Source organism: Anabrus simplex, chromosome 7 (genome assembly GCF_040414725.1).
Source record: "Anabrus simplex isolate iqAnaSimp1 chromosome 7, ASM4041472v1, whole genome shotgun sequence".
NCBI lineage: Eukaryota > Metazoa > Arthropoda > Insecta > Orthoptera > Tettigoniidae > Anabrus > Anabrus simplex.
The window spans coordinates 189180028-189207835 of record NC_090271.1 but is presented as its reverse complement, the minus strand read 5'-3'; the positions used below and the strand labels follow the sequence as shown (position 1 = coordinate 189207835).

The window sequence follows — 27808 nt, the reverse complement described above, 5'->3', positions numbered from 1 at the left end:
GTTTCTTCATGGCCATTTCTTCCGAAATCTTCAGTATATTCATACACCGCAGCATTGCGATGAATTCGACTTCCACCTACTGTAAACTCTCGACAGACATGTTCTTATCTCGCACGTTTTATTCCGTCTCGTCAAATATATCGGCATGATACGCTACCCATTTGAATTATTGTACGACTATTGTTCATCGTCTGCTCTCCCGGTGGCGGTTCTTGTACTAACGTTAATATTGAAGCATACTTATGAACATAATTCACTTAGAGGTGTTAGCCGGCTGTTACCCACTTCAACGTGGTATCCATCACACGGTTATGCAGATTACATTTGGGTCATGGACACTTTTCCTCACGCTAAGTTTTTGGTGAAGACTCCAAACTGTGTCGCGGTGTTTCGTAGTTTAATTTTTAATTTCGTGTGGCTATTTTTAGTCGAGTGCAGCTCTTGTAAGGCAGATCCTCCGATGAGGGTGGGCGGCATCTGCCACGTGCAGGTAACTGCGTATTATAGTGGTGAAGGATAGTGTTATGTGTGGTGTGTGAGTTGCAGGGATGTTGGGGACAGCACAAACACCCAGCCCCCGGGCCTTTGGAATCAACCAATGAAGGTTAAAATCCCCGACCCGGCCGGGACCCTCTGAACAAAGGGCCAGTACGCTGACCATTCAGCCAACGAGCCGGACGTTTCGTAGTTAATATCTTGAGTCCTTCCATTCCACTGTTATTTAACGTCGTTGCAATAGGCGTAACCAAATAAATTGCTATAGAGGACGTCTCAATTAATCTTAGTATATTCTGAAGATATTACTCTGGTATAAACATCTGGAGAGAAACTACAGGAAGCGATCGAAAAACTTGTCAACTGTCCAGGTATGAGTAACATGAAACTTAACTCGCAGAGGTCTGTTCTGATTCTGAAACGGAAAGAACTACCCGAAATCCTCAATACAATCTACCATTTCATTTATTGACCACTGAATATAGCAGGCTTTCGCCCAGATACACGTTCACCATATCCATAAAAAAAACAAATATACTATTCCTCTTACCCCCTCCTACTAAATATGATTCCTAACTTACATCTAACCCAATATACAGTATATAGAACTGATAAAAAAGAGAATTGATTCGCTCCTTATCGGAGACCTTGGCAGAACGGCAACATGAATATATATATAATGCCTTTCGGCGAGGAAAAAAAAAATAAAAAACATTAAAATAAATAAAACATGTCGGCACTCTAGGGGGTACATGACCTGCCCCCATCCTTAGTGTCAGCAACACTTGTCCATTCACTTCCTCCTCACACTCAGACATCTTAGCGAGCAGGCACTGTCCTTGAACCCTGTTCAATATGGTTGGACCTGTCTGCTTGCTCTTAAAAATCCTCTATTGTTCCATTCCGCTGCACACACATGACTTCTATAGTTTGCTGAGTTATACACTACTTCCTACTCGAAGTCTCCTAAACCCTGACTCATTATTTACGAGCAGCATTGACCAGTTCCTTCTTCTATTTTGCCCACACATAATTTTTTTCAGCACATAAGTATTTATTTAAATTACCAGTCCTGGTCCATTCCTTCACTACCCATTTAGTCATTTTGCGTCCATCCCCCTGCTTAAGAATGGCTTGCTCCTCTGGATTCAACAATTTATTTCTCACTTTCTCTAGAGCAACACATTCTTTCACCAAGTGCAGGTCATTTGACACTTTCTCGCATAATAAACACCGTGACTTATCAGCCCTTCTTGTCCATCCCTTATTTTTATGCCAGCCCCAATAACCACCATACCATTCCTCTTCTCTCTGCACTGTTTACATTGGTGATGCTTATTCTTGCTTCTTTGGCGATTTCATTCTACAGGCTAAGGGAACACCTCTTCCTACATTCCTCTATCAAACGCTGCCTTTGAATGTCATTAATTCTCCCTACTATCTCTCTCAATCTACATCTCTCTTTCCCGTGCCACACTGTCTTCCAGATATACCCCATACCAATCCTATTCAAGCACTCTTTAACCTTCGTAAGCCAACACTCCTTATACATATGTTTGAACTGTTGGAGATACTCTGCTTGTAAAACAACAACCCCTTCTCCTATTTTGAGTCTCATCCAATATTTTAGCACTCTTTTGACGCAATCAGCTTCGATACACTCCCCACACATTAGTAATGCCCCGGCATTAGCCGTTCATTGGGGTAATTGCATTATTATTTTACTGAATCTGGATATAATCTGTTTCAACATCTCTTTCTTGTCCTCTGAACCTCATAGTTCCGCCCCGTACAGTACTCTGCCTAGCACCAGCGTTTTAAAAACCAGTCTCTGCAAGCTGTAATTTATACCAGGGAATTCAATACAATCTACCAGAATATCAAACTTAAGAGGGTAAATATTTATGCTGTAAGTACCTGGGGGTGATCCTACGATTAACTGGGAAACGTTTTGGCAAACATGTCACGGTTGGTGGCAATGCAGCAATCACAGCCATAAATGGCATTAAGCAGCTTAAAAATCTTTCAATACAGACAGTTAGTTTGTTTCATATCAAGATCTCTCTGATAGATTACTATAGCAAGCGGTACAAAAAGGATACTTTTATTATTTACAGTTTCTTGTGTTGTACCTATTTATGGACCTCAGATAATCTGTGACTTACAAGAAGAGTGTAATTATTTCATTTTATTTATTTTATATAATAACTGAGAGCATTTTATTCTTCTCACATATTATTACTTAAAATGGCAAAATTACTGTATAGAAAACGGGAAATTTCGAAGGGCATTTTTAATGTGTCATTCATTAATGAAGGCTAATCAGTTTTCGAAATGTGTATACTAATTTATAGTCAGGAATATGTTTAAATAACATTGTGCTAAAATAACTAAGTTCAGCGAATTTCTTAAACGGAAGTGACTTATGTTATTTCCATCATTCTGCAGTTTGTGGGGGAAATTTCCAAACGAGTCCCTTATGCCCATATGCCTTAAGTGTATTTTCTCATGTCTAGTTGTTATGGCCGGACTGAGTGGCTCAAACGGTTGAGGTGCTGGCCTTCTGACCCCAGTCTGACAGGTTCGATCCTGGCTCAGTCCGGTGGTATTTAAAGGTGTTCAAATACGTCAGCCTCTTGTCGGTAGATTTACTGGCACGTAATAGAACTCCTGCGGAACTAAATTCCGGCACGCCGGCGTCTCCGAAAACCGCAAAAGGGCAGTTAGTAGGACGTAAAGCAAATAACATTATTATCATTATTATTATTATTATTATTATTATTATTATTATTATTATTATTATTATTATTTGTTATGGGCTGATACATTCAAACTATAATTGTCTTGAGGAGGAAAATTGTGTTAGGCTTCTTGGTCAAAGTATGGAAAGAGCTCTTGATCTCGAAGTCTGTCTCCTTAAGACAACAGTTATTATGATCATATCGTGTAATAAGTAATCTTAATTTCTCATCAACATTTCTTAAAATTTTTCTTGTGTTTCAGATGCCACTGAGAGAGCTGGGACTGAAGAAGCTGTGGAGCGCCGTACGGTCTGGCCGAGCAGAGACGCCGGGGGCACGGTGCGAAGAGGGGCTGGGGGAGGAGAGCGGAGGTGAGGACCTGGCACCCCCCAGGGGACCCCCAGCATGCTCCCTGCCGCTACTTCAAGTATGGCCCAGTCAGGACTCCCCCCGGGGAGAAGCCGACGGCCAGAGCTTTGTATTCCCGACAGAGGACGTCACTCCGGGCGCCGAACTCATGGCGCAACATGATTCAGGAATTGACTCAGTTCAGGTAAATTAATCCCACGTCATAACAGAGTAATCTCAGCCCTCAGGAATCATACTGTGGTAACCTCTTAAACGTAATAGAGCAGCTGCTGCGAACAATGCCGGAATTCAAAGTATAGCGGTGTATAAAAGCAGGTATAAAACTAAAAATAGACGAAAACATCTAGATGCAGGGAACCTGGAAATATAAAAAGATCAAACGGGGCTGTGTTGGGATCACGACGGCAACTTTTGACGTAGAAGACGCACTGTGGGACAGGTAATGGAAACTCGTCCCTGTATGCTTGACACTTTCTTGCTGACATTTAATTTCTTCATTCTAAACAAACCTATACATCTTCAAGACCACGAGTTCTACCCCAGTAATAGTAGATGTGCTCGGTTGGGGCTCCAGTAGCAGAACGACGCTCGGGCCCCTTAGTTTTGAGGCTCACTGGATAGACCTTTCGAGGCTCGACTTTTACGAATTAAAACAAACCACTCTGTTCACTTGAATACGTTTCAGATTATTTTGAAGCCATTTACTGCCCTTATGTCGCATCGTTTTGCGAAAATACTTTTCCTCACTTCTTCGCACCATTATTTTCTCAAATATTCACTACATGATTTTGTTTTTCTGTTCACTTATAAAAGTTACTGAGACATGTCAAACGAGAGTTCACACGTAGTGCTACCTCGCCGGGGTCCGGAGCTACGCTAGCTGTTAGCCGCATGGCTTCGTAATTCGAGTACCTCAAGATGGCGGCACCCCTGCATCAGCGGCTGTCGTCATACCGAGGCATAACTCTCGTTGTTAACCTTAGAAAAACTGAAAATTTCCAGAACTCTCCGAGTGTGCCGAGCTGAACATGATCCGAACTTAGAGTTCAACAGCAAAATAGCGTAAGCACGAGAAATAATTTTCGCTAAGTGCTAAATATCTTTAAAGCAATAATCCATAGTTTTCGTGGGCATAAAAAGCTGCTGAAAATCGATATGAATGTTTAACATAAAATTTCAAAATACAAATGTTGAAAGAAATGTTCGATTGAGGAGTTCAGGATACATGGCATTGATCATTAAGGTTTCCCATTCGTAGCAGTAGCCGAAGGGGTCTGCTACATGTAGTGTATACTGTAATAAAAAATTAATTTAGATTGATGGGCGTAGTTTTTCCGGGACAATAAACATGAGGAATAACTGAAATTATCTGGGTACATAGTATAAAGTACATTGAAAGGATTTGCTGAGGATAAAACGTATATTGACTCGTGAAGTAAGAAAAATGTTCACTAAATAAGTATTATTTTCAGATCATAAATTAAGTTCCCAGAAGGAAACAATAATTCAAGTTCATCGATTGCATTTTCAATCGTGTAATTACCAGTGTTTCGACGCAGTGTATCAATGGGCTCATCAGCTGGATTGTCACACTTTTCCGAGACGCTGGAGACTAGTGTGCCATTCAGACACCACAGTAAGCCGCGATGCACTTAGGGAAGAACGTACTCCCACTTATGCCTGCCGTTGTCCTTTATATCATTTATATATATTTTTGTAATATAAATGCCAAAGATAAGAATGTTATTCCTGAACTTTGCTCCGTGTCCTCAGAGGAGGACTGCGACTGTTCTCATTTATGTTCGTTGTCATAACATAAAAGGAGAAGGTATTTTCACGGCTTATTTCTACGAAATGTCCCAAACTTTGGCCCGGGAAGACTTGGGAGTAAGGAGGCGAGCTGCTCCACCAAACGGTATGTTTCGACCTGTCAGCGGAGAGAGGGCTTGGTATGACAGAAGTAGACGAATACACTTGAGTGGAAAGTTAAAAATATGAAGATAAAGTTGGAATTCAATAGGATAAATTATGGCAAATATTACAGTATATGGGAAGAGGAGGTAGGGATTGGAATAATTTACCAATGGAGACGTTCGATAAATTTTGAAATTCTTTGAAGTCATTTAAGAAAAACTAGATAAACAACTGATAAGGAATCTACCACTTGGGCGGCAGCCCTAAATTCAGATTTGTGGCGATTTGTGTTGGTAGGTTGGTTGGTCTATGACACGAAAAAACCAAAATAATTTTATACTTACTAATACCGGCCATGAAAGAATCAACTAAATATGCTACGTTATTTTCCGGCCATCACTGCGTTCCCGTTCACAGACTACTGTAAGGATTTATAATTTAGCTTTTGATACGAAACTATTTTCAATATACCAGTAGCGTGCGGTGAACACATTCATTACCCGAGCTGCAAAAATTATAAGTACAAAAAAAGCAATCACAGCTCCACCACACCCTCTAAGCCCTACATTATTATTTTATAAACTCACTCAATAACTAAGTGGAAATGTTACAAGCAAACATGTAACCGCTATTTCGAGCGTACATAAATAAAAATAATAATAGAAATAGTAAATAACATAATAAAAATAATAATAAGGTAATACCAGTAGTAAATAATATGAATAAGGAGGTAGAAATATGACGCAGTGGCGAAGAATTCATATAAACCAAATACAGGGAACACTTACAGGCCTAAAAATGACAACTAAGACAGGATAGTGGAACGTGCGGGAAGCCGTTATCGAGGTACATGGAACGTATGACGTTATGGGGGAGAAAAGACTTACAAGAAACATCCTCTAGCTCAACTATATTAAAAATGACAAGAACGTTTTACAAAATACAGTTCCACGACACGGAAACAAGACATACTTAAGTAACTTAACATAAAACTTGATTTAACAATGAAGGTGATGCTACATTAAAGGTATAGTTTAAAGCGAAAGTATTTAATGGATGAAAGAATTGAAAGTACGGCAATTAGAACCTAGGATAAACTCGGACTCATCAAATTAAACTTTTAAGATGACATTAAGCGACGAAATAATGAAACACAAAAGGAATTAAACTAAATGAAACGAAACCGGAAAACATTGAGAATAACATTGCAAAAACACTGAAATAACACTTACTTCGGAAAGGCAGGAGTTCCCGAGGGTAGTAGCCCTCGAGCGCGAACGCTCGCGAGGGCGGTCGGATGGAAAATGACGCCGAGCTCACGCATCATTTTTTGAAGCCGGCCACAAGGCCGGAAATGGCCCGATTACAATTATCCAATAAGATCAAACTTACCCTAGATTCCTGGACCTTTTTGCCAATAGGAAATCTCGTGACCATATATGGTAATTTTCACATCGTTAGCAATTGCACAAGTTCTGGAACATTACGATTACAACACCAAAATTTCATCATAGGAAACCACACGTGTGGTACAGGTACAGGATGCTCCAAAATAAATCACCTTACAAATTTTACATCAGATTACATAAAAACTACATTTAAAAAAACCCACTTCAAAACACTTTTGCATGTTGCAATGTTCATACAGTAAAATATTTCTTGCGGTTACATGAAATTCCAGTAGAGTCCAGAGCTGAAAAAAAATTTAAATCCTTCAGACAAATAAAAAAAATTAAAATTTACATTTCCAAACACACTGTAGTTTCAGTTCTCCGTCCCACCAATAAGACAATTTAGGTATTAAAGAACTTGTGAAATTATAACTCTCTTGAATAAGAATATTTTAAAGCACATACTCCAACATATTTCCCGGCAGTGATGGCACGATCATAATTTAATTGAGCTACAGCAGATTTTAAACAATATACTTACAGTTTCACCCGCTGACGCTTCGTAATAGTACAGTCAAGAGTCATGGTTTTCGCGGACATATACTGGGACTAAATTTTTCTTTTTTAACTTAAGAAAAGCCTAATCTAAACTGAATGAGCGAACTTTAGCAGGTATTTTACCATCACCGAAGTTTTACAGTTTCACTCTCTTACTGAGCGTAGATACAGCAACGAGAAACGAGGGAAAGTATTCCTCACGACGTGTACCACTATTATATTCAAGAAGAGTACCACAGAGCACGCTAAAACTTCACCTATAATCCAAATCCAAAAGTAAAATAAAATAAATACTTTTAATACAATTGATTTTATAAAATGGCAGTTTTATTAACAAGACTGTGTGCAAGTGGCGCTGTCCTGCTATTTCCTTGTAGCCACTGGTGTGTGGCGCTGAATACTTCGAGTGTTAACTGTAACAAATAGCATGTACCCAAGCTAGCTGCGCTCCACCACCGTCAAATACTGTTATTCTCGAGTGAGGCCAACAGCTATCGCACCGACTCCCCAAGAGCAGGAGGCTTAGGCCTGTTTCACACCTACCCGGCTGCCGGCTAACCAGTAGCCGGCTCCGGCAGGAATGGGGATCCTTTTCACATATACCCGGCAAGAACACGGCAGCAGTTGTGTACACATCGCGGGTTGGAATGGATCGCAATAAATTACTAGCGTTTATGGTCTTGCATAGGCGTTTGAAGAAAAGGAGAAAAAATAGACTGCTAAGGGTGCATCCAGTCAATATGAGAAGAGACGAGGTTGGGGCATTCTTTATACTTTTTAAAGACTTACGAAATGACAGCGACAAATTTTTCAACGATTTTAGGATGAGTTTGCAAACTTTCTGTGACAATTTCTGCCATAAGAACAAATACGTAATACACTATAGAGTGTAAAATCAAGGAAACACAACACTCGAGAAGACTGAATACAGCTGCCGTGCTGGCTGGATATGTAAACTTCCACTGACTCACAGCCCCCACTACCCTCCCAATCTGGTTTTGTTCGCCCGGCAGCCGGCCCGTATAGTGGGGGCTGGCGGCTTCCTACTACATTAGCACGGCAGCCGGGTGCCGTTTATACGGCAATTATTTTACCGGGCAAGTGTGAAACGTCTCGTACACTTCTCGCCCTGACAACCGTGTACCCGGCAGCCGTGTAGGTGTGAAACAAGCCTTAAAGACCATGCTCCAACCAAGTGACTTGAATTTCGCTAGGGTAGCACTCGTCCGCGCCGTGCCAGCATGCTGCAGAGATCTGGACTGCGGTAGAGCGAGCGGGTTAACGAGAAAGTTGTACTTAGACGTTTCCAGTTATTTTAACGTTCTAAGGAATAATAAGAAAAAATAAATACAAAATTATTTGCCCCAGCAGCGCTAGGGTGGCTGAGGTTCAGTGCACGCCACTGCATTATACACATTAAAACACCTAAACCGTCCATAATATACACTAAGAAGCATCCTCCTTCCCAAGTTCATAGCATGCTCAGATATTCAGATCTAATAGAGCTTCCGTGGCACCGGCGGCAGCGAGCCCGACTCTCACCGGTGGGTTTCGAGGTTCAAATCCCGGTCACCCCATGTGGGATTTGTGCTGGACAAAGCGTAGGCTGAACAGGTTTCTCTTCGGGTACTCCGGGTTTCCCTGTCATCTATAATTCCAGAAACACTCTATAATATAATTTCATCTGTTAGTCATTAATTATTGCTCCAGAGGAGTGCGACAGGCTTCGGCAGCCGACACAATTCCTATCCTCCCCGGTAGATGGGGGCTTCACTCTTTCCATTCCTTACCCGGTTGAATGACTAGAAACAGGCTGTGGATTTTCATTTTATATCCAGATTTAGCAGAGATACTCAGGAGGTTGATTCACTAGATGCACTATGGATGTCTTTTAGTGTACCCTTAAATGCACGGTTGGAGCATTCAAAGGCTATATGGTCCACCGTGTGCGTACTCTTCTCTACAGTTACAGCTAGGTGAGATCCTCGACCCCCACTTGTGCAGTATGGCTCCACATCCTTCCTGATTGGATCTGATGCCCCTGACATCTGGGTAGTTGTAATCAGGAATGTGACATTGTGGTAGTCCAATTTGCTGTAGTCGCTTGATGTTTGCAGCTTTGGAAAAGTGAACAAGCTCTCCTGTAGATCAAGTGTTGTGCGCCACGATGGTGGTGGAATATATCGCTTAGGATTGTTAGCCGCTGTGGATTTTTCGATTGAATGAATCCTATAGTGAGGCGCATTACTTGAATTGGGTATCGATCACTTTGGTGTGTGCAGTGTTTCAGGAATCGAGTGTTCGATTCCCCGGAAGTACTTGTACACTTCTGTAGTGTATTGTTCCGGGTTTTAATCTTGGCTGCGACACCAGTGAGGTAATTCTTGCAGATTAATGGTCATTCGAGGTTCACTGTTAAATATTTAGGGTTAATGCAGTTCTCGAGAATCTGCCTTCTAAAGGTAATGCGCATCTGAAACAAACGTGTCTGTTCCTTGAGTGAAAGCATGTTACAACCGGTTTTTTTTGGGGGGGGGATAAGATTGGAGGAAATTATCTCTGAAGTACGGTATTCATCAGGTACCTTGAGGTCTGAGGAGAGCGTTGCTTCAGCTTCGCAGAATCGCTGATGCTATGTAAGCAGCGCGATATCAGCGGCATGGCTTCAGACAGGAGTTTCAGTAGAAGTCTGCCATGCCAGGATGTATCGTAGGTAGCTGTCAGATCCATAAACACACCCATATTTGCTATTCTATTTTCAAAGCTACTTTCGATATGAATCCCAACGATGATTGGGATGGAAGAATGGATCATTTTAGGATAAAATGTGAGGTAATCATCTCCAGTTAACTGTGATCGGAAAGAGAAAGACTATTACAGAATGGGAAGAGATGAAAAATACGAGTATTAATATAAAAGGCTCTGTGTGTCTCTTAAACCTAATTCTGCCGGGTTAGAGAAATAACGAGAGTAAACCAGCGTGGATGAAATGAAATGTCGTATGGCTTTTTAGTGCCGGGATATCCCAGACCGGGTTCGGCTCGCCAGGTGCAGGTCTTTCCATTTGACGCCGGTAGGCGACCTGCGCGTCATGATGAGGATGGAATGATGATGAAGACAACACATACACCCAGCCCCCGTGCCAATGGAATTAACCAATTAAGGTTAAAATCCACGACCCGGCCGGTAATCGAACCCGGGACCCTCTGAATCTAAGGCCAGTACGCTGACCGTTCAGCCAACAGGTCGAACTGTACTAATGAACGCGAAGAATCTGGCCCCAATAAGTGGAAGCAACAACAGATTAAGCTAAGGGCCTCGCGGTCGCGGTTACAACTACAATCCAAACAGTTGAGGGCCACTGATTGATGTCCTAAAATAGAAAGTCAAATGCAAGTACAAAAACAAAACAACGCAGACATCATACGTAACCTGACAATTATGTGATCAGGAAAACTAGTAGGTGACGAAGGGAGATTAGACAGGTAATTTCGTAGAAATAAGTATGTTTCGAATAAGTTTGGTGTAAGCAATGACAGTCTCCTCTATTTCTCTGGTGACAACCTCAATGGAAAGCCTGGGGTGGGGGAGGGGGATATTTTCAATTTTCATTCATAACTGTTTTCGTGGAAAAACCATCTAGTACAGTGAGGGGGCGTAATACCTCCGTTACATTGACAGTGACTTGCCAAGGCGTCCGCCCTTCAAATCTGAACCCAATTTTGTCAGTTAATTGAAATATCATGTCTCTACGATGCGAATTTCACGAGAAAAGCTAGAAGTTATTAGGCTGAGGGCATGATATAGACTGTAACGCAGAAACAAGCTTGTCTGCTGTCTTTGATATAGTGAAATAATCAGAAATATTATTATTATTTTTGATCGATCAACTGCAATATTTTGGTCACTTGAGGTGAGACAAGAAGTATCAAGTTTGATATATGCGAGGAATATACAATATCATGTCATATCCTACGTTTTATGTTTTATTTTTATATTTTATTGACTATGCATCGTAACTGGAGAACGTGAAAACGTGATATAACTGTGTCAACCATGATTCGCTAATTCCTTAAATTTAAAACTTTCCTGATTATTAGTTCACCGAGCGAGTTGCTGCGTAGTTTGGGTCACGTAGCTCTCAGCTTGTATTGTAAGATAGTGGGTTCGAACCCCACTGTTGGAAGTCCGTGTTTTCCAATTTTCACACCAGGCAAATGCTGCGGCTGTGCCTTCATTACGGCCACGGACGCTTCCTTCCCGGTCCTAACCATTGCCTATCCCATCGTCGCCCTAAAACCTTCTTGTGCCTGTGCGACGTAAAGCAAATTGCAAAGATGAATAGAATCAGTTTTTGTATTAAATCTTACGCACAAATTGCAAATACTGACTATTGAAGATATGACATCTATTAAACAGCAAGCCAGTACTGGAGTTGAGAGGTAGAATGTGTGCCCCCTCCTTTTAGTTTGGAGAAGCACATTCTGGGAGCAGTCCTATGCTAAGGGAGACGTCTCGTCGTATAGGATGTAGTATCTAATTAGCACTGAGCTAAATACCACTTGAGGTTCACTAAATTAACTCTGTCACCTAAATTGGAACCAAAATTCGTGAGTTTCTCCCGTATGCTGCAGATCACATAAATAACATCTCCCTCTAAAACGTAAGATTTCGGAAAATGCTCAGTCTTACAAATACAGTGTTTCAACATAACATACAAACATCGAAATTCACTCTATGATGTCCTGTAGTCATGGAAAATGAGAACGAAAACTATCCGTAATTTCAGATCACCCTTCTAAATGCTTACCACTCTTTGCAGGTTGCACCAAGATTTGAAAACATTTAGGATGCCAGGTTCTCCGTGATCATTCTCGTCGAAGAGAAAATTGAGGTCAAACTAGTGTGTCCAATAAAATGAGAAAAGTCTTCTACAACACGGACCTCAGTCTTGTTTTAGAAGTTTGACCTTTCAGGTGCTATTTATTTCCGTCACTTTTATACGGAATGTGATCATGGACTCTGAAAACTACTACTACTGCTAAAAGTTTGCATTCCTCCCCTGAAGGGCGAGGCGGGCCTCTTAGACGATGACGCCGTCTCTCAGGCCGGGAGATTTGTTTACGGTGAAGGAGATGTGCGGAGAATGTGAGGGGGTTGGTGGCCGTGGCCTATACTACGAACTGTCCCGGCATTCGCCTTAGTGCAGGAGAATGGAAAACCACGGAAAACCATTCTCTGGACAGCCGACAGGTGGGACCAGGCGTAAAGTCCGGCACTGTGTTCCAAACGCAGAGGCGTAGAGTCACGGTAGAGCCGTGGCCAACTATCCTCTGCTCGGTTGGCCGGTCAGAGTACAGAGCTGTTGGACCACGGGCAAGCCGTGGCCTCTTAAGAGACGAAACCCAAGGGCCGAAACCCACTCTGCATCCACCGACCACTCTGAAAAATAACACAAAATATATTGGAAGCCTTTGCATTGTGGACGTATAGGAGGATTCTGTCGTTGAGCTGGATGTCCCGAGTCGCAAAGGAAGAGGTTATCAGAATACTTGAAAATAAAAAGTAAATTTTGAAAGGACGAACACGAACTCCGCTATTCATAAAAGGTCCAGGAAGTGTTCACTAATTCCCCTACCCGAATTCCGCAACTTGTCCTTCAGGTAGAAAAAAATGTGTGCTCGCCTAGCTCGTATCCTCTACCTTGTCACTCAACCTCTCAAAATTGGGCTAAGCATTTTTAAGTGTAAACCTGGAATTCTCTAAAAGGTTCTCGATCTCGTTAAGGCTAAAGGCAGAGACATTTAAGCACATACAGAAGGAAGCAGATATCTAGAATATCCAGAACGGGGTCCACTCAGCCTCGGGAGGTCAACTGAGTAGAGGTGGGTTCGATCCCCTCCCCAGTCATCCCGGAAGTGGTTTTCCGTGGTTTCCCACTTCTCCTCCAGGCAAATGCCGGGATGGTACCTAACTTAAGGCCACAGCCGCTTCCTTCCCTCTTCCTTGCCTATCCCTTTCAATCTTCCCATCCCCACCAAGGCCCCTGTTCAGCATAGCAGCTGAGGCCGCCTGGGTGAGGTACTGGTCATCCTCCCCAGTTGTATCCCAGACCCAAAGTCTGAAGCTCCAGGACACTGCCGTTGAGGCGGTAGAGGTGGGATCTCTCGCTCAGTTCGAGGGGAAAAACCAACCCTTGAGGGTAAGCAGATTAAGGAGAAGAAGAAGACAAATATATCCGCAATCCTTACGTTGTAGTAGGCCTAATTACTTCCCCAATAAAATGGAAATACCTATCTTCATTAATGGTGAGATAGTAAGTCCTCTAGAGGTTATGTTCACTCTCTCAACTAAAGGAAAAAGAATATTCATAACTGTCACGTTATTAAAACAAAACCTTCTTTAAATTGTTGGTCACAATACATTTCGACAGGATTTTCCACCTCTTCTGAGTGCACGGAAAGCATACTTCGAATGAAATGCAACATATACAGAAAGATCATTATCCTTCGTCTTTCTGCAACATAAGTGAGTCCCTTAATTGTGTGTAGGAGGTCGACATTTAAGTAGGTAATATGAAATGAAACCTGCCTTATAAGGAGCATTTGTGTATGAGTGCTGTCTATGAATTTGGCCCTAGGTCTCGTGGTTTATGATTTAGATAAAAAATCACGTAAAACTTCAACTTTATAGCAAACTGCATAACGATGAATTGAAACAAAGGTATAAATAGCTGATTCAATGATTATGTTTCAACACTAGGGAAACGTTTTGTAAATTATTAATGATATATAGGTCGGCAACTTCGTGACAGTTTTATAACTTCCCATAGCGGAAGTTCTTTCGTCCAATTTCTAAAGCCAAACACGGAAGTGGGAATTGGGGTTAAAGTTCTTTGTACTTAAACCGACAGTTTGACAGGTCCAACGAGAGTTTGTATTAGAAGAGAACCTAGGATGGCTGTCACGCTGCAGAGATTTTCATCAATAGGGGCCATGTTCGCAAGGTAGTGAATAATACAACTCGTGGAAGAAGAATAAAAACGAAAGGGGAAAAGTGTTTCAAAATGTGATCATTCTTTCCTTCTTTCTTTCTTTCTTTCTTTTCTTCTTTCCTTATTATTATTATTATTATTATTATTATTATTATTATTATTATTATTATTATTATTTGATGATGATGATGATGCTTCTTGTTTAAAGGGGCCTAACATCTAAGGTCCTTGGCCCATTATTATTTGCTCCGCTAGTTGTTCAAAGTCACACTAACATATCGAAGGTTTTCGGCAACGAAGGGGTAGGACAGGGCTAGGATTGGAAATGCAGTGGCTAGTCCCACGTTTGCCTGGTGTTAAAATGGGAAACAGCTAACGGAACGTGAATTTTCATATCAGAAGTCCCATATACTTGGACTGGTAATCGAACCATTGCTAGCTTGATTGAAAGACAATTACAATGTCACTTGGCTATCACACTTCCGTTTAAGGTCGAACCTCGAATTTGATGAGAGACGGAGAAAGTCATGAACTAGGGAGTAGGAACCCAGTACACTTGGGGTTGAGCGAGCTCCGTGACTGAATGTGACCGCTACGGAGACTGTGAAAGCTAAAGGGGATCTGATGAAGGCACCTAGGGATTCTAGGATTGGGAAGGCACTGGCTAATCCCAGCATTTGCCTGCTGTGAAAATGGGCAACAGCTAACAGCTACGCGACCAACTCGCGTGGTAATATCTGACAAGAATAAATTGAAAAAGTTTAATCTACTGTTCACCTCTCGTAAGTTATTCACTGTGCACCAGGGACTCTCAGTGTGCATGCACCTGTGCATTGCGCGGCGCAGGAAGCAAAAGACGACTTCGCTAGGTTGACCAGAGTGCAGACCCCCACTCCTTGCTTTTGAGCCATAGCTTTCTCTCTCTCTCTCTCTCTCTCTCTCTCTCGCTCGCTCGCTTTGTCGCTTTGACGAGTCGCAACGAGATTAAACGCTGGTCCGAATCGAGGCGAGACGGAAGGATGCACGATGTGCAGAACCTCTGCGCCTGGGTTTGCACGCGTGAGATTTTGGGTGTTTGAGAGGCCCTGCTGTGAGCAATATCCTACACGACTAAAACTTCATTTATTATAAATACGACAAGAGAAATACAAAGCAAGGTCGGTGCAAATAATTGATGTTACACGGCGCAGACTAAAAACAATCTTCTTTTTCATACTATGTCAAATCTCACGTGTTTATATTCTTCAAAATAATGTGTAAGTTGGAATGTTACGATACTGTAGTTAATTACCCGATTCAGCTTCTAACAACATAAACACATAGCAGATGACCAGATGATCGCCAGCTATAAGACATAACCTGCACGGTGAGGGCAGTAGAATAACACCCACGGTATCCGTTGCCTGTCGTAAGAGGCAACTAAACAGGGCTCCAGGGTCTCTTAACTTGGGAGAGTGGGTTGGTGTCCACGGGGCCATTAGCTGAGTTCTGGCATCGCTTCCACTTCCTTGTGTCTGGCTCCATACTTTTATCTATGCTATGCGAACTCCCTGAGTCAACTCTTGTTCATTTCCGACCCCGATGCTATTAGCTTCCGAGGGTTAGGAAGTCTTTCGTTTTCAATCCCTTGTCTTCCTTTGACTCCTGATAATAATGAATTCTCTACTGATCATAACAAAGAATTAGCAACAGTTTTGCATTCATGTTCCACTTCAGCTTCTAACATTAAAAGGAAAGGGATGAAATGCTAATTAAGTCTTCTAAGTTTAAAGTAGAAACTGACTCAGAGTAATATATATCTAGCAAACCCTAAAAAGATGGGATCAAGGTATTTTGGATTTGTGATTCATAAACTTCATAGCTATAGATGGATTGGATTACACTGAAAAAATTCTCAAACAACCGAGAGGAACCGACGTGGCTTCTAATGTACCAGTTTACCTTTTTTTGAAGATTATTTGAAAGAAAATATCATAGCAGTGAGAATTCTAAAGCAAATTCAACTAGAAATGATTTGGATTCAAGAGTGATTTAAAAATGATGAGATACGTCCCGATGAAGAACAAAAGTGTTCTGCTTATCTCAATGCACCATGACAAAATTATTGATGAAGTTCATCCCAAGAAGAAAAGGTTTAATAAACGTGTTTCAAAATAAGACGAATTGTTGATTCTCTTGACCATAAAGCGCGCACTTACAGTCAAGACCACGGTCATTTCTTTTATGGGGCAATGCCATGGATGTTGCTACTAACAATGCATTTTGCTTGGGTACCAATCAGCATCCCGACTATCACATTGCAAACTCTCACAGGAGGAGGATCGCTTTAAAGGAACTGGGGCTAGAGTTAATACGTTCTCATAAGTAGAATAGAGTCGACACGTATTTTGTTTAATGGCATGGCCCGCTGTGGAGCGGAAGCAACACACTATTTCTGCCAGTGCTGGAAAGTCACCGAAGAGTCGTCCTTTCTTGTGTTCTCACATAATTGATAGAAAGATGGCCCAAACATGCTGCAATTGTTCAAAAAATATGTACAATGAACATTACATGATTGTTTGTGAACAATGTTATCGGAATAACTGATGTTCCAGGCCTGGAAACATGGATAAAATTAAATGCAGGTGAGGAGAATCCAGAACTCAATAAAGAAGCACCTTTATGTGAATAAACTGTTGATTAAATAGAGGCGCGCGGCTGTGAGCTTGCATCCGGGAGATAGTAGGTTCGAATCCCACTATCGGCAGCCCTGAAGATGGTTTTCCGTGGTTTCCCATTTTCACACCAGGCAAATGCTGGGGCTGTACCTTAATTAAGGCCACGGCCGCTTCCTTCCAACTCCTAGGCCTTTCCTATCCCATCGTCGCCATAAGACCTATCTGTGTCGGTGCGACGTAAAGCCCCTAGCAAAAAAAAAAAGCGATAACATTACGATTAATAAACAGAACAGTGTGCAATTAAAGTTACTGCTGTAAAAATATTATTAAGACGAATGCAGCCCTCTACGAGTCAATAATGACAATTATTGATGTATTTCATAGTTTCTATGAAATAAATTTGAGAATTTATGTCGGTATGTTCCAGAAGGGATTCTCTTCAGAACAAGGTCTTTAAGGTCCCTCTCATGCACGAGTGTGATTAAAATAACTCATTCACCGGGCGAGTTGGCCGTGCGTGTAGAGGCGCGCGGCTGTGAGCTTGCATCCGGGAGATAGTAGGTTCGAATCCCACTATCGGCAGCCTTGAAGATGTTTTTCCGTGGTTTCCCATTTTCACAACAGGCAAATGCTGGGGCCGTACCTTAATTAAGGCCACGGCCGCTTCCTTCCCACTCCTAGCCCTTCCCTGTCCCATCGTCGCCACAAGACCTATATGTGTCGGTGCGACGTAAAGCAACTAGAAAAAAAAAAAAAAAAAAAGGTTGGAAAGGAAAGCAAGTAACGTTTGGGTGTAGATTTTGGCCAACCTTGAGGATGAAGTGGAATTAATAGAGGCAACGTCACATGTGTTCGTCTTCCATGATGTGTGGCCTGTGATGTTACGCACTCCGAGGTCACTTCCAACACCCTCTTCTCGCGAACTGATTAACATGTTTCTACGGCTAAACATTCTGGCTATACCGGCTTCTCCTAATCAAGGGAAACAATTAATTAACTGTAAATTAATTGTGAAGAAATGTGCACGATGTAAACCTGCCCCAATACGTATGGCATTTAAATGTTTGATCAGCGCTGACAGTAACTACGAGGAATGGTTTTCCAAACACCCATGCGTCTCTGATTGTCATAATTGTTTAATGCCAAGTTTACTTTGATAGTCGAGGAAAAATTTATTATTATTATTATTATTATTATTATTATTATTATTATTATTATTATTAATGCACCCTGTGGGAAATGAACTCGGCAGTTATTTAAAATTCAACGGCTTTATAAAGGTATAAACAATAGGCATAATAGGAAGGAATATTTTATAGCACATGGCAGTTCGTGAAAAAAAAAGAGAAAGGAAAAGTCTGACCTACTTAGCACGTTTTCTCCTGTGAATAACTTATGGACCTGTAATGTATTTTCGGCAATATTGAATAGCACACATCACCTCGACCCATTGGAATACTGTTCATGATCAGGGTTGCATGAATACGGATATCTCATGAAATTCAGTGTTTCCAAACTTCTAAAACAATGGAGTTGCATACAGATGTTAAAATGCTTCAATGGTCGGCGACTGTTTTAAGCTTTTAGCGCTTTTACAGTACTCTACCGTCTTACTAGAACACATACGTTTGTCTTAGATAAGAAGATACCAGGAAGAGGGCACTGAGGGCATTAAAACTCGCAGAAAATAGAGGCAACTTGAGAAGGCAACTAGAGGGGCAAGACAGCTCTTTTGGAAGCAAGGAATGAAAATCCTAATTTCCTCCAACCATTTGTTCAATTTTTGGCCGGGTCGGGGAATGCAGTCGCGTGTGATTAATTCTTCTGGGTCTAGGACTGGTTGTTTGTGTGTGTTGCAACACTCTCGTCTTCATATTCAGACAACACATTACTCTACCAACCACCACAGAGACACGTAATAGTGAAAACATCGCTCCATTATAGCGTTGGGGTCAGGAAGGGCATCCGGCCGTAAAACGGAATCAAATCCACATATGCGACGCAGTTTAGACCCGTGACCCCACAAGGTGTGGGAAAAGCGACAGCAGGAGGAGAAGAAGAAGAAGAGAAGAAGAAGAAGAAGGAAAAGACGAAGAAGTAGTTTCCTCCAATCATTTCAATGGCTAGAAAATTATTATTTTTCTGGAAAACTAGTATGCTGTTTATGATTATACTCTACATTTCATCTTATACAAATACTATTATTTCCGTTTGAAGGAAGCGTTCATTTTATTTATTTACTTTTGTTTTTCCTTACAAAATGCACACCTTTGTTTCTTTAATACATTTTACTTCGATATTATGGGATTATATTTTTATTTATTACAACTCACCTATTCTTTTTTTAAGGAATAATATTCTTTGATTACATGTGCTCTTAAGGGAAGTTTTTAACATTGTGAAGACTTTTGAAGCGATACATTTTCAACAGCACAGAAATGTATTGTGGTGGAAGAAAGGAATGAATGTAAGCATTGTCTCCGTCTTTTATGTTTATACGTCATTTTATCCTATTTAATTTCTCTACTATTTCCCATAATTATATTACGAAAAAGCATGGTATGATATTTCAGTAAAAGAGCATGTCTTTAAATGAAACACAAATCGCCTTGCTAAGTTCTTAGTGGAGATTACCTTCCTTCATCTTAATTTCTTGCGTCCAAATTTGATATCCGTGCATATTTTACTGCAAAATACATCAATACTTCATTTGACAGTGCTTACCAAGTTACTACTGTAGAGTAATTTAATAGGTTCTATAGTGACGAAGATAAGAACCATTTTTTCTTACACTGATCGGGCGCGATGCTATTGGCAATAAGGTCATGGTCGAGACCGCTAACATTTCAGTCAGCCTACGCACAAAATAATTACAAACAATAAGAGAATTTGACCCTCAATGAATTACATATGAGCCCGAGTGGTTCCTCCCTCCACTTCCCTCTCTACCGAATATCCAAGGTCGAGACAGGGTTGGCGTGTGGGCAGGCGGGGAAGCAGATACCTTCCCTTTTGTGGGTGTTTGGTTCATGTTAGATCCCCCTTCATTCACTCTCTCCTTCTTTCCTCACTCTTCGGGTGTGTCCATGTGTTATGCTCCCATATGAATCTGACGAATGAAGCTGGTAGTGGGCGGTTCTGAGGGCTGTACTGATTTCCTTGCCTGAAATGAATATTTCTGGCCCGAAATTTAAATGAACACAACTGCCCTTGCCAGCAAGATCATCGGATCTCTCGCCAGTTGAACACGTATAGGACACGATGAAGCGAGAACTTACGCGTTCTCCAGAGCCTGCAAGAACCATTGCCGAATTACATCAAAAGGTGCAAGATGCTTGGGGCAACTTATCGCAGGATACTATTCGGCAACTTTATGACCGTTTGCTTGCGCGAATACATGCCTGCATTGCTGCCAACAGGGTGGGGGTGGGGGCTACACCCTGTATTGATGCGTCTGCGTCTGCTTGGGCACCCTTTACTGTGCCATGTGTGTTTCATTTGTTCTGAGTTTTTAATCATATACTCTTGCAATGATGAACTACCTGTGACATCGCTTGCGAATAAAATAGCTTTGTCCTTGAGGATGTTGCATGTTTTTATTTCCGGCAGTCTATGTTTAATGTTCATTTATTCGTGAAATAAAACTTCAGGTTGTAATTTAAAGAAGAGGGGAGGTATATCAGATATTATTCAAGCTGAGAGCTATGTATCGTAAATAAAAATAACTTGACAATTAATGCAGAAAAATAGTTAAGCATAATTATGGAAGACTCGATGTTTTGAAATTTCTGCGTACGTACCCATTTAGGTTTGAATAGCAAATTAATATCTTCAGAGTTTAAACTGATTTTGAATAGTATTATTTAGTAATATGAGCCTCATGCATTTAGTGTTCCTAGCAGTTACATCTGGTGTAATTATTTATTTTACCTTATTTATTACTATATAATTGACGCATCTAAAGCAGAAAATAACGTACGAAACCTAACGTTATACTTGATTTTATGTGACTGTTCTTGTCGAACATACGTATTATTTGCGGCATAAACTTTGCAATCTGTAAGCTTTATACTTTTATATTTCTAAATTTACTTCAGTGTTACATGATCGATAATTTATGTAAGGTTTCATTTGAACATGTGATATCCATTCACAGCGGCGCTTTCTCTTTGTATCTCTCTGAAAACTACATTGCCAATCCAAATTACCCACAGAGATAATTAAAAGCAGTTTCCTTTGGAAGTTGTGAACATAATATTAGAATGGAGAGAACATATAGAGTGAACAAAATATTATTAAACTCAAATGCAAATAATATTTTACATTGTAACTTCATGTTCAGTGCCATAAACCAGATCTTCTCTTGGGTTAAGCTACAAATAATTAAAATTCAATATAACTGGATATTATACTCAAACTTTATTTTGTCTCCATTCTAACAATATTTCATATTTTTCCTCGAGCATTTCTAAAGGTTCTAGTATGAGCAGAAACATTTGAAATTGTTTAGTTGTGTATCTCTATAGCTACTCACGTACTGTACTTATAAGGGCAGGTGTAAATCTCCATGTGACATGGCACCGTTCAGAATTTTCTGTGCACTAAAAGAATTAGGTAAGATCATTATAAGATCAAACAGATAACCACGCCCGGCGGAACTCAAAATGCACTTGAAATTATTTGTGAATGGTTCACTGATACTGGAGTCCGACTCGTTGGCTGAATGGTCAGCGTACTGGCCTTCGGTTCAGAGGGTCCCGGGTTCGATTCCCGGCCGGGTCGGGGATTTTAACCTTAATTGGATAACTCCAATGGCCCAGGGCCTGGGTGTTTGTGCTGTCCCCAACATCCCTGCAACTCACACACCACACACAACACTATCCTCCACCACAATAACACGCAGTTACCGACACATGGCAGATGTCGCCCACCCTCATCGGAGGGTCTGCCTTACAAGGGCTGCACTCGGCTAGAAATAGCCACACGAAATTAGACTGATACTGGAAGATACGGACGGTGATAATGGTAATACCAATTGGATAAATGGTGCTTGTGCAAAGTGTTGATGAGATAGAGGAGAGGAGTTCTACGAGATAAGACGACACCACTCTATAACGGTATATTTATAGAAACTAAAATTTGGTCCATCCACGGTGTCTTGCTCAGGATATTGGGCAATCAAAAAAATTCAAAATGAAGGATAAATGCGAACTTCATGAGTTCAGGTGAAAATTCTCAGTCTGGTGTAATGTGGTTTGGTCAGCTTTGTTGGAGGTTAGACTAGTAGGTGGTTCATAAACTAGAAAGCACTGGATTGGCCCAAAATCAGGTGGAAAGGCATGCATTAGAAAGTGTATACAGGGTCTCTCTTATAAACTCGAACAGAAAGCACGGCACGGTGTTTGAACTCTGCTCTATGGAGCGCAGTCGCCCTCCTTTAAGAGTGCGCACAACCGTATATGAAATCTTACTGTACGAAAGGTGCTGAAAGTGGTCGTCCTTCCTGGGTTATTACAGGCACTGTATCTGGTAACCATATTCTGCCTGACGTGAGTGAGTTCTACCACTGTAATGTTTCTGATTTCATTCGTAATGTTTTCCTTCAGTTCCTCTAATGTGTGAGGACTTGTTCGATACACTTTTTCTTTCATTTTACCCCTCAACTAAAAATCACGCACCATAGATCTGGAGAACGAGGGGGAAATAGACTATCACTGATCACTCTGTCTGCAAACACTTCCGAGATTGTAAGAAGGGAATCTTCTGCTCTATGAGCAGGGGCTGAATCTTGTTGAAACCACTCACGCGAGTTTTCTTATTCCTTTAACTGATGGAAGAATGGCGTCAAAATGTTATCTTGGTACCTCTGCACTTACTGTCGTCTCGAAGAAAGTAGGCCGAATTATTCGTCTTGCACTAACAGCACCCTAAACACCAATCTTCCTATCATAATGAGGGACCGAGCTCGATAGCTGCAGTCGCTTAAGTGCGGTCAGTATCCAGTATTCGGAAGATGGTGGGTTCGAGCCCTACTGTCGGCAGCCCTGAATATGGTTTTCCGTGGTTTCCCATTTTCATACAAGGCAAATACTGGGGCTGTGCCTTAAATAAATCCACGGCCGCTTCCTTTCAACTTCTACCACTTTCCTGCCTCATCTTCGCCGTAAGACCTATCTGTGCCGGTGCGACATAAAGCAACTTGCACAATGAGGGACTTCATAAAATCCATTAGGATATTTTCACACCAATAGCGAGAGTTATGACTGTTCACAGGGCCGATGAGATGAAACTAGATCTTTTACATACGAAAATAATTTTCTCACCTTGTTAACAGCTGAGATTCAGGCTGGCGACTCATGATTTCCAGGTCGAACATATGCAGGCTGCTTACAATGTCAAGGCCTATGTCCGCGCCTCCCGGTCTGCAGCTGCCGTAGCCCAGAGTACAAACACCGTGCTTTCAGACTCGGTTTATATGAGAAACCCTGTAGACATGAAGCATATGACAATGCTGATAACAATAAGGTAAACAATGTTGGAGGTGAGTGACCGAGAAAACTGGCCCCTTTTAATAAACTGAAAAGAGGAAAATGAAGTAAAATATATGAAAAGGATAGCAAGCAAAGCCATCTCTGTATAGGCTATGAAGATCCTTGGAGGAGTGGAAGATAAAGCCTTGTTCTATCGAAAACCTCAGGACTACCTCAAGCGGTGTAGAGTGATTATTTCTATGCCCGGTTGCCTTTGTCCTCAGGAATGAGTCGGGTATTCATTTATTGGTATAGGTTGAGTGAACATCAGAGCCATAAGCCCCTTCAGAAGTGTAATATCATTTATAAATTGTCCAACTTCTTGATAGTGGAATGACCCCATGTCCTGCCGGCTGAACTGAGAATGCTTAGGCAGCCTTGTGAATGGCATAGAACTAAGGCAAGGTATGGAATATTCGAAGTACTTGAGTATAAATTACTAATGGGTTTTGTTTTATATTCCAGGTTAGCCCATCTCCAGGGGCAGCGCAATGTTCCGTGGTGCCCACAACGACTGTTGTCCCGGTCTCTTCACCGTCTCCAACCCTAGCCTCTGCCCGACGACCGAGCAGCGCTCTTCTCCATCCAGACCATGCCCGTCTTCTTCGAGCTCCAAACTCACCAGACCAGGGGTCTGTAGAGGACGTGACCGACTTCCCTCCAATCGGTATCACCAGCATCCCCATTGTAATAGCTCCAGGTGCTTCTTGTTCCTCTTCCAACACATCATCGCTCACTAGTGTCGCTGCTGCCGTTACTTCAATGAGCTCCAGAACTTCCGATCCCTGGCTTCAACAACCTCAGCAAGACAGACGCCGTAGTTCCACTATGACAGCACGATACTCCCTATTGGACGCTCTAGATCTGGAATATGCCCTTCTAAGAGCAGCAGCTAGAGGTAGTGTTGGACCTTACAGCCTATCAGAATCACTTCATAAACTGACCTTCACCCAGAGCTTAGCCTTCCCAGCTTTAGCGCGAGGATTAGCTGGAAAGAGACGAAGGAGTGACCAGCCCAGTTCAAACAGAGGACCTCTTGATGGTGCCGATAATGGTCTCAACGCTTTTGCTAAAGTCGTGACAGCTCTCGTGCTAGTGTTAGTGAGTGTCCTAGTGTTCGGTGTCGTGTACAAATTTGTGAGGACGTGAGGATTGCTCGTGTCCCCAACAGCGGGACACGTAACAAGTTGGAATGCCACTGGTATGGCTACATTCGGCTCTGGGAGCCACGGCTTCACGTAGCGTCCTTAATGACTCAACATATTATGAACAAGTAAGTTACTAGGACTGGTGATTAAAAGGAAATGGTATTGTGCAACTGGTGGTGGTTTGTGGATATAAGGACTGGTAGTAGTTGTGCTTGCCGGTGATGGCATTGGTACGAGGTTATCAATTTTTGTTTCATAACATAGTAAGAAAAGCGTTTTAGGGAGAATATGTGAAATCGTTTTCCAGGTATCATTTTTGGATTCACTGAAGTCAGATAATAATTTATTGTTATATTTATTTGAACAATACAACGATTTCTTGAAGATATTTTTGTTGGGGGGGGGGGGGAGGCAAATTGAGACTCTGAAATACCTATATTCATTAATATTTTCGTCCTTATAGATGTTGATAGATACAAAGTATATACTTTGTAATTCACCTGGATTAATGTTATTCATCTTCAATTACTATGTCTTCCAGATTCTTAAGAATGACTATGATGTTCTCGGCAACAAGTTCCACTTCTGACACTGGTTCATGCTCCGAATGTAATCATAGAGATCAGGTAATGCTATGAACAGGTGCATTAGAAGCTCAGTAAACTCCTTCTAGATATATTCTAGAATTATTCTTTATCAAAAAATATTAGACCACTAGGCGTTAATAAGAATTAGCACAGATTTCATCAAGACTTCCACTTACCGTCGTTATTAGTAAAGCAATAAGCTTAGTATTATGTATACTGCCATAAATTTCTCATATTCTACCCCATGAAAACAATATCTCATTCTTCACTCTTTCAGTAAAAGTGTTAAATGAAAGAGAATAAATATTCGATAAATATATAAACTGCAGAGATATTTAGATTCAAAATGTACTCTGTTGTTTCATTTTGAGAGGGTAAAATTCTGTCAATAATTCATTAACTTCATCATATCATGTAGTTGTTTATTATAGAATTTTAATATTCGCGATATTTCTATCTACTAACTGCTTCTTGGCAGTAATTGTTGTAATTAAAAATGTTGTAATGAGATCCAGAGCCAGTGACAATGTTGTTTGGGTGGTCGTAAGGTATAAACAGCTAACGCATGAATAGTTCCCACCAAGATAATATACATAACTTGTTTTACAAATTTTATTATCAGTGCCTGAATAAAATGATTTTCACCTTTACAAATATATCTATTTCACAATTCTAGGTAAGAGATGCCTAGATCAATAAAATCTTACTAAATTTAAAAGGGGCCATTGCGAATTTATGGAACTACTATGTCAACATAACCACTGGCACGCATCTGCTATTCCTCGTAGGCTTTTTCATTTTGTGGGATTTAATTTTGTGGAGTAACAGATGATCACGTTATTTCAATATTTATATTTGCATATATTAACTTGTCTTTATATGAAAGAATATCAAATATTTTCTCCTGTGGATGGTTTATTAAGTTGAAAGCTTCGCAAGAGAAAGTAAGTGATGTGTTATATAAGTGTCGATGTGTGATGAATGGAAGAAGAGACGCATCATGTGAGACCATGAGTAGTGTTTCATGTTGAACCGCAGTGCCTGACAAACTTTGAGATTCTTAGTGCTGTGGAACGCTTCAGGAAGCCCGTTGTGCTCCCGCTCAAAGAAGACAATATACAGTATATAATTACATATACGAGTATAGACACCTATGAAGTGCTATGTTGGAAGAACGTGTACCTTCCTTGTCTAAACGTATTGGCCTATATTCAGACAAAAATTTCAGTTTCATATAACATATATAATACATTTATATCAAGCCTGATGCATAACAAAAATAACTTTATTCTTGTACTTCCAAAATTTTTACTTCTTACAGAAAACATGAAATGATTGCACGTTTATATGAACGTTATCATATTCATTTTATTGATGATAAATAATAATTCATATATACTCTATGGAGGAAAACGTTTTAATTATACAATGAATAGATTAACTTCATATAGAATAACAGTTTAATTTTGAGTTACTTTTATACCATCAATCGGATGGAAAACCATATATGTCTTGTTACTTTGTTAAAACTGTCATGATGTCAAATTTGTGTACCGACTATATAAATTCCCTTCCACTTTCCATATGAATTTAATATATATTTTATATCAGAAGATAATTACCATGTTGATTCTTTTAACCCATTGAGTGGCTGTTGTGTTCATATAACCGAACTAATGTTTTGTTACATAATGCTACTATGTAAGGCGGCTGTGGTGGTAAAGGATGAATGACATTTTACTGAACATATTTTTAATAAAATATTATATTACTAAGTAATCTACAAGTATGAAGTTGTGTTATCATTCATAAACCTCTCAATATATTCAATCCTATTTTTTCACACACACATTATGTACTACTTGGACATTTTTTGAAATTCTATAGCGCGGAAACGCACCTAGTGTAAGCCCGTTTCTTGAATTATTTTAGCTTCTGAAGTGTTTATGATTACAGACTATAAATTGTATCTGGTATCAACACAAAATTTTTAGAATAACATTATTTTAAACTGAGTCATTTGAGAATGACATCCGTGTAGTAATCCACTTCTCACTAGATATTAAGAAAGGAATAAACAAAGATTATTCTTGATCATTAGTCATAGGTGTAGCTCTTCATTCTGCCCAATTCTGCATTAAACTTTTATTTTATTTTATGAAATACTTCTTCTCATGCAGAGGCTGCCTTGCGACAAAGTACACTTTTACATTTATATTTAGAAGAGAAATAAATATTCTGTACTTAAGAAATGTTGAAGGTAACCTAATTGTAACAGTGATTTCTTAGAATTATCAGTGAGCCCCTTAAGGCTATGATGGCAATCTCCCGTAACGTTGTAACTGGCAGAGACATCTGTTTCCAGAAATTAGCGGCAAAAGCGGGAATCGTTCCCCTTGCTCCAATCAGACCTACTATGTCGAT

The 27808-nt window shown here is 40.7% G+C and overlaps 1 protein-coding gene across 1 annotated transcript in view; it reads left to right on the top strand.

The window, feature by feature from the left end:
• Positions 1-27155, top strand: part of LOC136877027 (uncharacterized) — a 308578-nt gene extending 281423 nt beyond the window's left edge. The window contains exons 2-3 of the mRNA XM_067150826.2: positions 3499-3789; positions 24115-27155. Of these exons, the coding sequence (XP_067006927.2) occupies positions 3499-3789; positions 24115-24798 (975 nt within the window). The 3' untranslated portion in view covers positions 24799-27155. The remainder of the gene's footprint in view (positions 1-3498; positions 3790-24114) is intronic.
• The last annotated feature ends 653 nt before the right edge of the window (positions 27156-27808 follow it).